Here is a 15,038-nt window from a genome sequence, read left to right as displayed (position 1 = left end):
TATGGCATGATGGTGAGTTGGCTTCTTGCGAATGGTCTAGACATTAATAACCTACCTCCCCTTAGGTACAACCACACGAGTGATAACACCTTAATCTCTCATGAGGACCGCAATAAAGTAATACACCAAGAAATATGGCAAATTTACACTCGGTGTAAATGGATCACCCCACTAGAGCCACCCCCATCTAAAATGTTGTACTATAAGAAACACTTCATGCACTTCTCTGAGTTAGGTTTTATCACGCGACCAAAATATCTAGATGTATTCTTACCACATGCACTAAGGGTTGCCATTGGACAACTTAGAATATCATCTCACCAACTTGAGATTGAGAATGGCCGTACTAGTGGAGTCCCTAGGGAGGAAAGGATATGTAGGTTATGTCACATAGAGATAGAGGATGAGTACCACTTTACATGCAAGTGTCCAACCTATGCCAAGATAAGGGCAAAATACCAAGACAAACTTGGTCCGTCTCCCACCCTCCCCAAACTATTAGATACTCTAGATATAAAGAAATTAGGTAAATACATTCTAGAGCTAAAACAACACAGAGAGAATAAGTTACAAAATGTTGACAATAATGTTGCTAATGATCACGAACATGTAACAAATGAAGTTTTTTAGGAACCTGAGGAGACAACGAATGCCGACACACTTGCACCACTCGGCCTTTCCATTGATGAGGCAGAAAACCAGAGAAGAACCAGACGTCCTCGGGTGCCGGGTTTCAAAGCAACTTGACGTGATGTGGAAGCAATATTGAAAATAAGGGAACGTGAGCTACACCGCCTAGAAGCCATGGCTAGGGCACTCTCTACACTAGAACCCACATCAAGACCCTTTGACCCCCCACTTCTTTTCGAGAGGCTTGGGTGGAAATAAAATTAGGCTTAGTGTATAGTCACTTTCGAGTATACTACATATTGTACACTACTAGAACTCTTTTAGTTTAAGTTCTATTTTTTACTTAATTTTATTTTAGTTATGATGACCGGATAAAAACTCTTTTGTTGTAAACCAATTGTCTCATGGGCCAAATTTGGCCTTAGAAGACGTTAATATATCTTTCTTTCTCTCTCTCCAAGGGTTGTAATACTAGATGACATAATTGTACCTCATCTATACAAAGTAGTTGCAAAATTTTCTAAAACAACTTCCCTTTCATCCTATGGAGTTGTTGTGTTACCTCAAGAAGTCCATCAAACAAGAACCCATTTCTCATGGTCCAATTAAACCACATTCTCCAATACCTGCTGATTGTCCCATAGCATGTTTAAAGTTATCATGTCCAAGAGAAGATGAATTAAATCGCAATGGTTGTCATTCCAATAAAGATCTAAAACCATTCAATTTGATGCGTGCAATCCAAAAAAATCGGGAAATGATTTGATGATCCAATCCCTCTAAACACTTGCATAATCAAAACTCTAGCAAAAATGTCTCAAGCTGCATAATATATATGTGATCCAATCTACTCTAAGTTTACAACATTATGCAGATTGAAACGTATAACCAACATTATTTCCATTGATCCAAGTCCATGCATCATACCTTAAGACCTCTATCATAAACAAATTCCAAACCTCTCTCTCACTCTGTGTCTCTAAAACACACACACACACACACACACACACACACACACACACACAATATGTATACAATACACATACTCATTTGTGTACTAGAACTTTCTAGCTCTAATCCTTTACATTCATGTGATTAGGTTTTGAGCTTAACCAAACAAACTCTCATCTTCACTCAACAGTCAATTATTCTTATGCTTCTCCTCTTCTCTTATGTGCATATGCTCCCCCTTCTATCGAAGCCCATGGCATTTTTTCCCATAGTGTTTCCTTATTCCTCTCTTGTAAATGAACATGTCACCTTGATACCACCTCGTTGCACAACTCAGGGACCCTACAACAACACTACAGAAAAGAGCGATGAGCAATGGTAGGATGAAGAAGCCATGGATGCAACAAAGATAAAGAGATAGGCAATAGAGAAACAATCCAAATACCGGAGGTGGTGATGGCTTCACTTTCCAAGCCCATGTACTTAAAGGCACGGGCGGAGACTTCACAAGTGGTGCAGCCCAACTGGCCATTTCCCATCAGTGTCGTCCGTATACTTAGCAGGTTGACCTGACCCAACTCCCCCTCCCTCGGGAGTGTAGAGTAGGAAACATGTATTAATAGAGGGGACTTGGAAGTTTGAGAAACATGGGGGAAAAATGCCCAAAGGGGGGGGGGGGTTAGGGGTTAAATTTGTAATATTTGTAGATTGTGATTGTCCCCCTCCCCTCTCTATTGGAATTTGGAATGGAATCATGAATGCTTGCTTTGCTTTTGCTCTGTTCTGTTCTGTTCTGTTCTGTTGCATTTCCTCTGATGGGAAGAAGGCCTGAAGAAGACAAGAAGGAGCCATAATGAGGAAGAGGAAGGCCAGGAAATGTGATGGTGAAGAGGTAGCAGACGCAGAGGGAGAGGGAGAGGGAGAGGAGGATAGGATCGTTTGGCCCCCATGTGTCATCGTCGAGAATACACGGCTCTGTAAGACCCCCGATGGACGATGGACGGGGCTTGGAAACCCCGAGATGGCTTGCTTCCTCGCAGGTCATCCCTAATCTCTCTCTCTCTCTCTCTCTCTCTCTCTCATTCATTTGAAATGCCTCGTCCTTTTCTGGACAAGCAAAATCGTGGTATTGCTTTGTATCTCCAATCTAGTATTTGCATGCCCTGTTTTTTCTATCATTCTTTGCGTGTGTATATATATATATATCTACGGATTCATCTTATATGTATGCGTTTGTAAGTAAGGATGATAATGTATGTGTGTATTTATGTACATATACCACATGTACGTGTGTGTGCGTGTGATTAATGGTACGTATACATATGACAACCCATTTTCTTGAAACCAAATATTGGATTTTGGATCGTATATATCTTGGGTTTTTGCTTGGTTCTGCATTTCTTCTTGATTTCTTGATTTTGCATTTATATGAGTATTTCTATAAGTATGGTTTTTAGCTGCTGCCAACAATACCATTTTTGCTCCTGTTAGGCTTATCCACAGTGATTTGCATACCTTTATTCTTTAGGATCATTTCTTAGCAGAGTTCACTTATTATTAAATGCATTTTAATTGCCTTCTTTTGAAGGATCATTTGCTTAGCATATTGTCTCAAATCCTTAATTTAGAAATTGGTCGGCCAATCAAGACTACTAACTATGAATTACTTTTCAGTCCCTATCTATAGGACCAGGCCTGTAATTATAGCATGCACAACTCATTTTATGAATTTGCATGCATGCATAGAAGAGCCTCATGAATTGCTGTACTGTGTAAGGTGTATAATTATGTTGTGAATGGAATCAAAGAAATCATTCTTCTTGACATTCTATTGGTATGGATGTATGTTTGAACTTGGTCATCAGTGGGATGTATGTTTTAAAGAATTCAACATCGTTTATGCATTTGGATGTTTTACAGGTATTGGTCATACGGTTGGTCGACCAAAGTCGTCGTGGGGAAAAGAAGGTCATCGTGGACAAGTGATTGTTGAATATCCTGCTACATTGGATGGGCTTAAAGAAGCTGAAAGACTAGAAAATCATTTCAAGTCTTGCCACCGAGGACGTGAAGAGTGGTTGCGTGTGAAATGTATGTGGCATGGCCTCCCAGGTCATGAAGGCATTCCAGAAGGACCTGATTTGAAGAGAATTGATAAGGATTCTATGCAAGAAAAGAGAGTCTTATACGGTTACCTTGCAAAGATTAATGATTTGGACAAAGTACCCCTAAAGAAGAAGAATAAGAAATGCAAGACCATAACCAAGAAGATTGTTGAAACCATGGCAACTTCCACTGATAAGCTCACCCCGATTTAAGGAAGTTGGATATTTTTTGGAAGTTTTGTGTCGAGTTCACCTTTATGCTCATAAAGTTATTATAGTTTTAGAGAAAATGGAAAGGAAACAACTGAGTACGAAGTTTATGTAGCATTTTGATTGTAAAATGATTGAACAAAGCTTTGTGCATTGCTTTGTATAGAACAATGTAGAATGGTGAGGAATATAGGAATTATTGATACACTTACAATTGTGAATATCAAGAACTTCATTTATGCCATAAAATTGATATACAAATGCCTGTCCAGTTTAATTTCTCAATGAAACCCAGGTTGAGCAATTACAGGTTACTATATTTTGCCAAGTTCATAATCTCAAAGTCTGACTGAATAATGTGGAGTAGTGTTTTTGTTTATGTGCATTCAGAGATGATGTGGCAAGATTTAGTTCAAATTTACATTCTTAGGTTGGACGAGTATCCAAATTCCACCAATTACTAATCTAAGGAGATATGTTTGATTGTCTTGCGAAATCCATTAATAGGGGATTTACATGTGATGGAAACCAATATTAGAATTCCCATTTGTCAAAGTTGTGGGGATTTATTATGCAAGGATGGAATCTGACATTTTATGAATGCAAAGAAGTCTAAGTAGGCACATACCAAATCCATGGAGAAGAAAGAAATTATGTATGCCCTGGAAGTTTCTGTATACTGAAATGCTCATTTAATCTTGTTAGCCAAAGTGATTAAGGGGTTTATGTGTGTACAAAGTTTTATCAAAATGTTCATGACAGGGTGTAAATTACTACAAATAGCTAGGACAAATCTCATGTTGTTTATGACCAGATAATCATAAACAGCTGCAACACTGCACATCACAAACAAAATTATGTTCACTCTATCACATAGGCACTCTGCTACATAAGTGTATCTAATATATATAATGTCTCCACATTCCACTGTATGGTCCTGTACATAGGACTCGTGCGTTTTTTACTTTGTTTCAATGACTGATTTAGACATGCCAAATGTGGTGATGCCTCTTTTTAGATGTAACCGTTATTTTATCAACACAGTAGACAGGACATTATTTACACTCGGATGATGATAAAGCAACTCCAGATCATTGAATTTATTGTTTAGAGACAGCATGACCACAAGCTTTGATGAAGATTGTCAAAAGATTTTCCTTGAATCATAACAGGAAAGGTCAATTAGATTGCTGAGATAAACATGATGACAATATGAAAAGAAGAGGATAACAATATCAAAGCCAGGGCAGTTATGTTAATTTAAGTTCAATTTTGCAACCTCTACAGGGTATATAAGAAGGCATTATATTACATTAATTTCAGTATCCAATATACAGTGTTCAATATGGATTCTTTCAGGACTGATTTGATCAGACACCCTTGAAGATTTCAAAATCTTAAGAAGCATATAAAAATTATGCAACATGGGATCAATATCAGGGCCTTCGCATGTCCATAATAGCTGGCTAATGTGTTTCTACCTTACCTTCAGAGAGACATTTCTTTGATGTCCAGGTAAAAATTGCTCACATGGTATTCTTACGAATATCATCCTCTCATTCATCCATTCTATGCATCCTTTGATCACCTTTGCATGTTAATCTTTGGATATTACTCTTCGGAAATAATCCTATTCATGCATTGTTGTTTTAATGCATAAAACATGCATACCCCAAAATCCAACACACCCCATATACATCCCAAAACTTTTAACTCAAAAACCTGCGTTTGGAAGTGAAACCAATGGAGTGAGAGAACGATAGTTTGTCAGAAGTGCAGTGTGAGACCTGCTGAGATGAAAATTTTCCCGAAGCCATTAGGCTGAATAGAAATGGATGATAACTTGGAAAAAAAGCTTAATTACCGTCCAAGTTCCATAATCCCCAGAAAAGAACTACTTACTGGAAGACCAAAGGATATCATGGCTTCTAAGTTCTATTCAAACAGCTGATTGTGCATCATTCCCAGGGTCGTCAGAAGGCCTTGCCGATGTTGAAGCTTGATGACCTCTGATTGCATCTGTCAAGTTTTCAATGCTCCTTTTTTTTATTCATGAAATCAATTTCTTCATTTTGTGAAGAACATGAAAACTACATTTTTTAGGCACTTAATTTACCATTCCACTTCCTCTTCTTGCTGAGTCTTTTTACTGTTCCTTCATATAATTCTAACAGAAGAGCAGGCTCTTTCTCAACAAATGTAGAATATTCAGCATAATATGGAATCTTATCAATGTGTAACGATGCTGTGTCAAGAACCGCATCTTTTAATGCATCCAAGCCATATTGATTGGCTAGCTTGAGATTACTTATTGCATTTTGATCGCTCACATTCTTTATTATCCACTCCTCACACAATGTTTTCAGCAAGGTCACACCATATTTCTCTGCAGCACAGTAAAGTGATACCGAATGTTCCTCCATTACATCAGAATCTATAGTTGCTGTATAGAAGAACTTCACAAATGCTTTGAGCACTGCATAAGGCATGTCGTCCACTTGAATCAACTGAGGAGAATCTTCTTTTGGTTGTTCTTGGATGATTGGGTTACAAAAGATAGCTTTGAAAGCAGGGGATTTCCCAGCCTGCCAACAAAGACCTTAATCATGTATCAATGGACCACTGTAAGAACGATAATGCTCATGCTTCTGATGCCTAGCAAGGGGATCATATTTGGAGACCTTGTCCTTGTGCCAAATCCCTACATCGGCCTTTTATCTAGCAAGTGCATCCCTTCAGACGTTGAGAGTTGGTACACGTAATAGATCTAGAATTACTACAGTTATTGCAGTAGAAAAGTAGCCACATGCTTTGTCATCTAATTAGCGACTCGTATGGACGATTGAAAAGGCAGAGTTAAGATAGTATTGGGAACAGGTTTTTTGAACTTACAAATTCAAAGGAATGCAAACAGCCAAAAGAAAAAGAAATTAGAAGTTGTGGCTAGAGTTTGAGGGAAGGCCAAAGCACTTCATCAAGCTTCAAAGGTAGAAAAAGATGAATGTCTCCTATGAGATTTGATATGCATTCCCCGAACCCTGACAAATGTACCTAGAGAGTCATGCTTGTGAGTGAAATTAATATACTCGGGAATGAGCTGGTCTCGATGCCAGCATAACAAGGGAAATTGATTGATCGTGTCCCTTCCTTAACAGAAAAATTGGTCCCAATGAGATTTGCATTGCAAACTAACGTGATAGAACCTTTTATTGTGAAAATGGGAGATTCTTTAATGTCATACACTTATCCATGAAACTGATGATATATGAATCCCATAAAAGCAATAGATAACAAAAAATGGATAAAAAAGGAATAAGCATTGATTCAACACTGTTAATCAGATGGTTAGAAATCCACCACGATCATGTCTACCTCTAGAACAACAATGGAGATTGATCAAGCAGCATGTTTCATTCATAGATACATATGCAACGAGACAAAAAACAGATCATCAAACAGCGTACTGTGAGCAAGAGGCTGCTTTCTTCCCTATTTATTGATATCATCATCTAGAATACAATGAAGCCAGCCTCTTAGATTCCATGGGAATATATATGAATCTATACAAACACACACAATGGGTCTAATATGCTCAATCCAAATACAGGGAAATAATTGATAGCCACGGTCCAAACAATGGATTGATTACTCATGACCTGTGTGTGTGTGTGTGTGTGTGTGTGTATGTGTATAAAGAAGGCAGAGACGGAGAAACCTAGCCAGATGGCTAGGTTGGTGGGGAATACTGATGGACGGAATATCTAAAATACCCATGAGCTATTTCTTTCCTTAAATGCCCCTAAGGTTTCCTCAATTGCCTCTCATGTACAACTGAAAGCGAAAAAAGGGGGGTGAATTAACCATATAAATGCTCAACTGGCACATATACTTTAGAAAAAGAAAGGGAGAACTAACCACTTAATTGGTCAAATAGCAGGGATAATGCTCCTGGGGTGGCTGTGACCGGTACATTTGAGAAATGAGGAGAACTTAGGGACATTTTCGGAAGCAATGGGAAAACTCAGGGGGTATTTTCCTTTCAGAGTTTTTCGACATGGGAATCTGGGAGAGCAGCAAAAAGAAAAGAAGATGAGGAAAGAAAGAAAGCACTTACCAGGATGGCACGGTGGGCAGGGATAGAGGGGCCATCAGGGGGTTGAAGAGAAGCATCCGAGAGCGGTGGTGGCATGAAATCATGTTCATGACTGTGGAAGGTATGGGTGCCACTGCCAGGGATGTCATCATGGAAGCCATGGTTCCAGAAGCTCAAGAACTCCACCCTCTTCTTGGAGGAGAGGATGTGGTGGTTGCGCCGCGCGCACGAGAGGCGGAGGGAAGCGATCCGGGACTCGAGTCGCCGGATCTTGGCACGCCCACAACCCTCGCAATACACATATTCCACTGATGAGCGCTGCCGCCCACACAACACCTTCCCACACGCCATGCATTGAACACGCTGCATCTCCGTCTCTGTCTCTGTCTCTGTCTCTGTCTCTGTTTCTGTCTTGTGCCTCTGTCTCGGTCTCTGTTTCTGTCTCTGTCTTGTGCCTCTGTCTCTGTCTCTGTCTCTGTCTCTGCCTTGTCTCTCTGTTTCCTTGTTACATGACCAAGCATATGGACGTGCCCCTTCACTCCCCCTCATTCCAAGGGGCAGGGCTGCTATTTAATATATCCAAAACGCTAACTCCTTAACTTAATACCATTTCTTGACTTTGACTTGATTCCACTTTGACTTTGACTTTGACTTTGACTAGCCTTGACTTGAATACCTCCCCCCTTTCAATTGCTCTGAAATTTCCCCCCAAGTTCTTCTTTGTTTTCTATTCCCCCCTTGACCTCGTGGCTTTCCTCCTGGTCGACCTCCTATAGGACGATTTGAATATTTTGGCCAAGTTCTTCTTTGTTTCCTTATAGCCCCCCTTGACCCTCGTGACTTTGCCCCGACGCCCTTGGACAAACCCTAGGACAATGTGAATAGTTATATACGTGTTCCTTTCTCGAGCTGGAGCTGACCATGACTTGGCGCGTCGTAACTACGCCCCCCACACACCAGCCAGAGATTCCCTCCTTAGAATCGAATGCTCTGCCATATACGATACAATATTGCTACTTTGAAACCTATTGGTGTGTTTCAGTCTAGGTTAAAGAGAGATTTGAAGCCCTTTCTATTGTCACAATTACCATTCTTTCCTTTCTCTTAGATTTGAATGCACCGAATAGGAGAAATCATTAGAAGCACAACACATCCCACACATACTTGCTCCACTTCCGTAAACCTTTTTTGTAAATCCATCTTCCTAAGGCATGAGCCTTGTAGTTCCACTCACATCTTTCACACCTTTCTTCGTGGATTCTTGTGACAACATTACATTGCCTTTAGTATGACAGACAACATAGAGAACAAAGTGCCAAGCTTGTCCCCTTAAGAAGTTAACTTTTGAACGGGGACTCAATAGGCCTTCTTAGTTAACTTTTGACAATGAGGTATGAATAAGTTGCTATGAGGTGGAGGTTCATTTGCTTCATGGAAGTTGTCTTACTATGGTGTACCTTGCCTTTAGTATGATAGCATAGAGAACAAAGTGCCGTGCTTGTCCCCTTAAGAAGTTAAGTTTTGAATGAGGACGCAATAGGCCCTCTTAGTTAACTTTTGAAGGGGAGGTAAATAAGATTTGCAAGTAAAAATATGACCACAATAATATAGATGAAGATTACATGTGCGTGAAAGGCCTATTATGAACTCTAGGTAAATCAGCCTCATGTTTTTGTAAGATTTGGACTAAAGAAACAATAAAGAATCCCCATAATTAATGTAACATGATGCCACCAAGATTAAACCTACTAGATCAATCACAAAGTTTTTATTAAAGTATAGAATCCATAATTCACATTGGGGTTGTAGAGGTTCTCATGGCTCCACCCTCTTAACATGTTTCATGTTGCCAGTTTGTATATTGCTCGATCCAACTAAGCTTGTAGTCTAAGAGACCCGATATTTCTAAGTATGTTATTATAATTCTCCTCGTTTATATTAGAACCAAACTATCATATATACATATACATATACATATACATATACATATACATATACATATACATATACATATACATATACATATACATATACATATATACTATCCAATGTCAATTATTTGTAGAGTATACGAGTATTGAGTTTTACTGTCCATTTTCCAAGATAAGAATAAGAGAGCATGTTATAGACCGATGTTCAGTGTTGCTTCCATTATCCTGTTGTCAAAAGCAAGTTGTACAATTTTGTCTCAAACAAATTGCAAGGAAATTCTTATAAAAATCCACAATGTTTGATAAACCAATTCATTTATCTATTTTTTAGTCCAAAGAGTACATATACTATATCTTTTTGCAAGTACAAGTAAGGAGTGTACATTATGTCAATTCATGATGTGTTTTGCCTTAGAGCTCATTTATCTTTGAATATTCAAGTGTATGTATTACTAAGGATTGTGTCATAAAAAAGTATAGCAATTGTATTGTAGTGGAGAAAGATAGGTTCAATGTGAAGTTCGTGATGAGTCAATCAGTGTTCTAAAGTGCGTGATCGGTGCGTCAAACCACCAGGGTTATAAATAATGAGAGTTCATAAAACAAAGGGAGAAAATGAATACATACAAGAGATAGAGATAGCTTAGGATTAGGGAAGCATAATTGAAATAGTATCTGATAAAAATATGTTTTATTTTAATTGGCAATACAAAGTTTTATTTGCCAAAGTTGCAATATTCCAATGCAAGGATGACACCTTACATCCGACAAACTCCAACTTGAACCCTTGATTTTGATCTTGTGAGATAAAACCCTAAAATAAGAGTTCAAATAAGATTGCATATGATATGTGTGAGTGCATGTGATACATGCAATATGTGATTGCTACTTGTGCACATGTGTTAACGTGCAATGAGGGCCATGTTGCTTCTTTGAGTCAACATGTATACAATAATGGATAAGACATAATTATGAGAATTTTATGGAAACATTTACTCTATTAGATTGCACAGAGTAGTTGATATTTAATGTTATGGTATCAAGCCTCACAAATGAAAGTTCAATATTTTTATTTTATTTTCCAAAATGAAGCTACTTTCCCATTAGTTAGGAAGGATTATTACAAAGAGAATGTACAAGGAGGCTTATACATAGATCGGGGAATCTCCCTTTGATCAAGTTCAAGCAAATGAGACTAGTTACATAGTCTTTCGGACTGACTACTTAATGTAAGTACCTACAGCTAAAAACAATGCCCTTCAATGTTGGCTAGTACGAGACAACTCCTAGGGCCTACAACGAAGGGAGGGTGGTAAGTGAGTCGGAAACAACCAGCGTGGGGGCTGGTAGTTCCACCTCGGGCCACTCCCTCCTTGTGTTCCGCCATTTTTGCCAAAAGCGCAAACGGGCAAGTGACCACGTCATTGGAATGGTTGCAAACCTCGTCCAATTGCCCTCGTAGGAAAATGATAAGCGCAAACCATATGTCCAGGATCACTTCCTCTGGGGGCCGCACCAGATCCTGAAAGACCTTTAGGCAATGTGCTTTCCATACATACTACAGGGTGAAGCTTGCGATCAACATCCAATTTTCCGGGAACCTAGGGGATGCGGATTGCAAGCCTCTCTCAAAATGAATATTGGTGATTTTGCATACGTAGCACCAACTATCCGCATTGAAGGCATCCGTCCACATATCAACGAAGTGATCAATCCAAGCTACAACACTCCACGATGCTTTTCCTTCCACTTCACATGCTGCAAGGAGGCGAGTCACTCTATCCCATACCTTTTCAGCTTGAGGGCAATCCCACAGACAATGCCTCAGAGTCTCAATAGGTGAATGGCAAAGTGGGCAGCCTAATGGACCGCCACGTTTACCTAGCCATTCGCCAACAGGAACCACATTATGACCGATTTGCCACCAAAAAAACTTTATCTTTTCCGGCATGTGGAGACGCCAAAGACCCTTCCAAAAGGTAATGAGCACCTCATCAAGGATGCCCAATGTACGCCAACCATTGCGTAAGGGGCCGTCTAGCTGCAGTTGAAAAGTCTGGCCCAATTTAGTGTTGTACTCGAAGAAATGGCGAAATTTGCCATCATGTTTCCACCTGAAATCCCCTGGGTCCAATGAAAGTTCAATATTATTTAAATTTGCTCTAATGTCATGAAGAAATTGCTTCACAACAATGTAGTCTCATAGTGTGATGAGAAGGATAAGGTGGTATTGAATACAGTGAGAAAATCTAACTAGCCTTAAAAGAGCCATGCCTTACCTTTTTTATGAGCAAGGAGAATGTGATGGAAAAGTGAAGGTTTGATAGTATTCGATGATATAGTGTTACGTAGTTACTCGTTAGGCCAAGAACCTTAGCTTCTATGTAGTTTTATGTTTATTTCAAAACAGAAAGTTGAAATGAACTCTTATTTTTAAACATATTTTTTACTAATGTGATTGGAGATATTATGTTGGCCTCTAGAAGTTCTTGTTAGTGGCTCTATATAGGAGTTGTGAAATTTCTAAATATTTCGTGTAATGGCACTATGCTTGCCAAAAATTCCCATATATGGCGTATTTTGTGTTTCGTGCATATGTGATATATGTAAATGTACATACCATGCTAAGAACAAGCTTTATATTAGATTAGGTGGCTATTACCCAATGTCTAATGTTTTTGCGTTAACTTACACCTTTAATGTTCCTCTAATGAGTTTTAAATCTATATTTGCATGAACGCATAAAATGAACAAAGAAGTTATTAAGAGAATCTACATCATGAAAGTTTTTGTAGGGGGGTTATTATCCCGTTAATAGAATGCCATTAGCTTTAATCTTGTACAAAACTTTCATCCTTGTTATTATCTCTCTCTCTCTCTCTCTCTCTCTCTCTCTCTCTCTCTCAAGTTCATTTTTTTGTTAACATAAAGCTTAATCTCTACTTCAATTAGAATCTATTGTACCTAAAAAGCAATACAATTTGAATGTTGCACTCTTTCTATATTGACAACTTCATATTTGTCCCATATTCCCTTTCAATATTCTTAGAGATATTGATACTACAAAAAAAATAGATGCATTGATATCCAAAGAAGGATTGTCGTTATAATTGTGATTATTGAAGTTGTCTCCACGTACCTTTTTTAGCTTGTCTTGGTAGTTTGATACTCACATAAACTACAGTCTACAATATATGTCCAACATTAGTTTGACATTACCTTTAGTTTGATGCACAAAATAAGCAATGTAGATGTATTATATTTGAGTATCGAAATATCCGATGTAACCGATAAATTTAAAACCTTCAATTTCATCTTTTAGAGTTGCATTGATAAGAATGGGATGTTCTTCTTGGACATAACATACAATATGGAGTGTGATGCTCACACTAGAAGGAGAAGTATAGGCACAATTGAGATTAAACTAATGAGCACAACTTGCCACCCTCTCTTCGTTGTAGGCCCCAAGAGCCGACTCATACTAGGCAACATTGAAGGGCATCGCCTTGGATATAGGTAGCTTCTTACATTAAGTTAGGCCGCAAGGCATTGTAAGTAGGCTCATCTTCTTTTACTTGATCGGAGGAAGACTCCCCGATGTGTGTATAAGTCTCCTTGTAGACTCTCTATGTAATAATCTTCCTAACTAATGGGAAAGTAGCTTCATTTTGGGAAAAAAAAAATGAGCACAACCAAAATTAAAATATGTGACAGTTTGTAAGCTTCCCTTGTTACCTCAAAGTATTGGGTTTGGAGCAAACTTGGGATTTCAAGCGGCTTGAATGTGAAGGGTGGGAAGAAGGGGGCGATTGGATTATCTTTAGTTGTGAAGGGATATAAGACCATGTGCCTTTTAGTTTGAATGGGAAATATGAGTGAGAGTGAGAGTGTGTGTGTGTGTGTGTGTGTGTGTGTGTGTGTGTGCGCGCGCGCGCTTGTGAGTGAGTGAGAGACAAGCTAGTACAAAATAAAAAGGAAATAAAGAGCAAAGGGTGTTGAGGGGGGTTAGGCAAATCGAAGAGCTCCATGGCAAAAGCATGTGGGAGTGCGAAAAGTTGGCAGGCATGGTTCAGGTTGCAAATCCACAGTTTCAATCTTACATCGAGTAGACTAACAGGTGATGCCATTGCCACAACCTTGACCGCGGGGCTCGAAACAAACCACCCCCTCCCCCCAAAAAAAGAAAAAAAACAGCGAATGTTGTGTCAGAGTGAGTGTGTGTTGTGTGTACTTTACTTTGGAGACACAAGGGGGAGATATGTAGATATTGCCTCGACAAGATATGGGTCAAAAAAGTGGACTTTTGTTGAGAAAAGCTGGAATGTGTAAAAGAATAATACTTTTAGACGAATAATGTGTGTGTATATAAGTATATTATGTATCTGTATATATATAAATAATGTGAGAGATGGGATGGTGCACGCACGCATGCATTTGTCAAGCGGGTAATTTGGTGCTTTTCAGGGCTCGAACCAACAATCTTTTGCATGTGATTAGCGGACAAAAACAAACAACGTGCGGAGATAGTTGCATTCCACTATTTATTTATTTTTCTTCTTCTTCTTCTTCTTCTTCTATTATTCTTTCTCTCTCACACAGGCTCTGTCCCATCACGTGCTCCATCCAAAACAAAACAAACCCCCCCCCTCAATAATGACGTGGCATGCCATTCAGTAGAACCATCCACGTCATACATCCTACTGTTATCATTACCTCTTTGATTCCTTATTAATAGTAATATATGTCTTTGGACTTGATTTCTTCCTTTCTTATAGCAATCATGAATGTGAGGCCGTTTCACACGCGATCAAAGCCTTTCCGGGGGGGGGGGGGGGGGGGGGGAGATAAAATGCATACTAGCCCGACCCGGCCGAACATTGTTCTCCCAACTGACTCGATATATATCTACCCACGGATGGCACTATAGCACCCCCCACACCCGTAGGTAGGTGAGGTAACCAACAAAAAAGAACCTAAGGATTGGTATAAATAAATTCATTGCAAACATTGTCTTACTTTGCATTGTTCGTGTGGCCCTTCTTTGTAAGTAAAATCTCTCCTAAACACAATTTCGCGGAAAGAACGAGGCTTTATTTCGTTGACGCTAAGATCAGCTAG

General features: G+C 39.1%; 2 protein-coding genes across 2 annotated transcripts; one reads left to right on the top strand and one right to left on the bottom strand.

Annotated features, from left to right (window-relative positions):
- Positions 1-2,418: 2,418 nt before the first annotated feature.
- On the top strand, positions 2,419-4,051 carry LOC147858094 (protein SUPPRESSOR OF GENE SILENCING 3-like). Its single transcript, XM_087327361.1, has 2 exons — positions 2,419-2,621; positions 3,502-4,051. The coding sequence occupies exons 1-2, from the start codon at positions 2,435-2,437 to the stop codon at positions 3,897-3,899; spliced, it is 585 nt and encodes a 194-aa protein (XP_087183487.1). The 5' UTR covers positions 2,419-2,434; the 3' UTR covers positions 3,900-4,051.
- Positions 4,052-5,127: 1,076 nt separating this feature from the next.
- Positions 5,128-8,479, bottom strand: LOC147858093 (BTB/POZ domain-containing protein At4g08455-like). The gene is made up of 2 exons (XM_087327803.1): positions 8,011-8,479; positions 5,128-6,481 (listed from the first exon to the last, which is right to left on the bottom strand). Exons 1-2 carry the CDS (start codon positions 8,356-8,358, stop codon positions 5,996-5,998), a joined length of 834 nt encoding a protein of 277 aa, XP_087183929.1. The 5' UTR covers positions 8,359-8,479; the 3' UTR covers positions 5,128-5,995.
- Between the last annotated feature and the right edge of the window lie 6,559 nt (positions 8,480-15,038).

The sequence above is a fragment of the Azolla caroliniana genome, unplaced genomic scaffold, assembly GCF_043228905.1.
Source record: "Azolla caroliniana isolate FFs.n. ecotype wild unplaced genomic scaffold, voAzoCaro1.0.p SCAF_11, whole genome shotgun sequence".
NCBI classification, from domain to species: Eukaryota; Viridiplantae; Streptophyta; class Polypodiopsida; order Salviniales; family Salviniaceae; genus Azolla; species Azolla caroliniana.
Note: the sequence above shows the minus strand (reverse complement) of the source record. Positions and strands in the feature narration are given on the sequence as shown.